At 36.6% G+C, this 2,410-nt stretch overlaps 1 protein-coding gene across 1 annotated transcript in view; it reads left to right on the top strand.

Annotated features, from left to right (window-relative positions):
* Nucleotides 1–1,547: 1,547 nt before the first annotated feature.
* LOC107577742 (sialic acid-binding Ig-like lectin 6) overlaps nt 1,548–2,410 on the top strand; it is a gene marked incomplete at its 3' end in the record, with an annotated part of 1,835 nt that continues 972 nt past the window's right edge. Inside the window, 4 exon segments of the mRNA XM_016263782.1 lie at nt 1,548–1,575; nt 1,788–1,862; nt 2,301–2,406; nt 2,408–2,410. The exon segment at nt 2,408–2,410 is cut by the window's right edge and continues 218 nt beyond it. Of these exon segments, the coding sequence (XP_016119268.1) occupies nt 1,802–1,862; nt 2,301–2,406; nt 2,408–2,410 (170 nt within the window).

Genomic DNA, 2,410 nt, shown 5'->3' with positions numbered 1-2,410 from the left:
AATCATTTTGACCCATACAGTGTATTTTTGGCTATTGCTACAAATTTATCCGTGCTACTTTTGTGGTCCAGGGTCACAATTATCAACCCTAATAGCAATTATTAGCAATGCCATAATTCCATAATTCATCATAATTTCATTTCAGATGCCCCAATAATCCTGAACAGCTCCCGTTGTTTCATGTGGGGTGATGACCTGAGCTGCGTGTGTGTCCGCAGTGGTGTGCCATTACCCCATATACACTGGCTGGTGGATGGTGCTACTGAATATAACAGCGCTGTTTCAGCAGAGAACATGTTAAGCATCATAACCGTCTCCACTGCTGATCTTGGAAAGCTCAACGCAACCATTTGTGTCAGTGAAAATCTCATTGGGCTGGCAATAATGGAAATCCAAGTGCTCAGTCAGGCTGAAAAACCCAAAGGTAGACAGGATGCAATCACGTGTTTTACAAGAATTTTACATTTCTGCCATAGTGCCCATATGTCAGACATCTGTCTGGCTTCTTGGTGGCTTCTTACACGAAAATTCCCTTTATTCTCCTCTTATTTTTGCCATCTCTTAGTAAGTTGGAGTTTTTCCACCCCTTGGATATTCTTCACCCTTTCCGTTGTTCTAAACGTCATCTTTGCTTCCTCTTTGATTGTCGTCTTACCGTAAGAACTTTATCAATTCAAGAAATACACATTGACTGGCAGTTTCTATAATGTTTGTATTTGTCACTAATTCCACACGTTTTAAACTGACCATTTTGACAGGAGGAGAGAAAGAGACAAGAAACCAAAAGATGACGACCATGTCTACATGACTGCAACGAAGAGAGAGGAATCGGTGTATGAGACTATCAAAATGTCTTCAGAGAGATTTTAGTGATGTAGTGATTTGATCAACACATTACAGCTGAAATAAAGCTTTTTATTGAGTTTATATGTCAAGTCAAGTGTTTCTTTTACACTGTAACATGTAGTGGAACAGTTAGCATGCATGTTAGCACAAGCTAATGTCCTAAAACTCCAAAATAAACGACTTTGTGTGTGTGTGTGTGTCTTTTTTACTTTATGCTTTTGGAAAGCTTTTGGACTATGTATTATTATCAATGTTTTAGAAAAATATCTTAACATCATCTGATTATCTTGATATCATGTTGATGGTTTCAATTATTTCATGTCTTAAAAATGACTTTTTTTTTTTTAGAAAGAATTCTCTCAGACCTGCTGGGAAGTTTTCTCTGAATTCCTGACACAGCAACTGTGGCTGAAGCGGTGGTGTTTGTTTGTGGCAGGACCATCAGACCAATGGAAGATGAAGGGAGCGGGTCTTGATCTCGGGAACGTAATGAAACTGTAAAAATGTAAATAGTAAAACAATGATCATTTCAGTGCTAGAAATGTTTCTGTGTTAGATTAGTGAGTTTACTGTTAAGCATCGGTGGTGTAATCCAAATATTGTGTAATAACGTTGTGCAACGATGAGTTACTGAAATTGGAAACAGATGAAGATCAAGAAAAACAGCACCAATCTGATCAGAATAAAAACTGCTGTCACATCAGGGTTTTTGAGCTCTTCAAATAGTGGGTAAGCAATTAGGCTATTTATTTCAACATCTCTCATCAACGGTTTTATAAATGCAAATCGTGTTTTTTTTCTCCTTTCTCAAAAGTGTTAATACCTAAATACTGAATTTCATTAGAATGTCATATAAAAAATAGTTAGTAGGCTACTTACTACTGTCATATTTGTGCTACAGTATTAACAAACCTGATTTCCAGTGATTATTTTTGTTTCAGCACATTAATCTGAGATGCTGCAAATGCTGCTGTTCATCTTGACTGCCATTATAATGACAAACAGTAAGCTTTTACGTGAGTGCTGACTTTTATGTTATTTCTTGATTATTCCATTTGAACCAGTACTATTTTGTTGTAGTTTTTCAACATATTCCTTCTCTCGTTTCTCTCGTCCGTGACTGATAAAAGCTACTAAAAATACAAATTTGTATCTTTTGTATAAATAATCTCAGAAGTAGCCAAAAGAAGGAAGGTAACATGAACAGAAGCAGCCAGTTTTCCTTTAGTGCACTGTGACACCGTCTAGATACTTTGCTATTTTTATAAGACATTTCTCATGAGAGTGTTAAGAGCTCTGGATGACGATGCAAAATATACACATTATTGCAAATGTTTGTTGATATAGTCATACATTTCTAGTTAGAACACATTAAACAGTGTAGAAGACAAATAAATAAGCTTGCATGTATGTCAACAGTCTGTCTGATCTTTTGATTTGATTTTGGTTTTCAGACCCTGATGCACCAACTAACTTCTCCATCAATGTAGAAAACAGCATCACTGGAGAGGACGGTTTGTGCATCAGAGTGTTCTGTGTTTGCACTATCCCTAAAAGTGTCTCA

Source organism: Sinocyclocheilus grahami, unplaced genomic scaffold (assembly GCF_001515645.1).
Source record: "Sinocyclocheilus grahami isolate Dianchi unplaced genomic scaffold, SAMN03320097.WGS_v1.1 scaffold7053.1, whole genome shotgun sequence".
Taxonomy (NCBI): Eukaryota; Metazoa; Chordata; class Actinopteri; order Cypriniformes; family Cyprinidae; genus Sinocyclocheilus; species Sinocyclocheilus grahami.
This window is presented reverse-complemented; position numbering and strand designations above follow the sequence as displayed.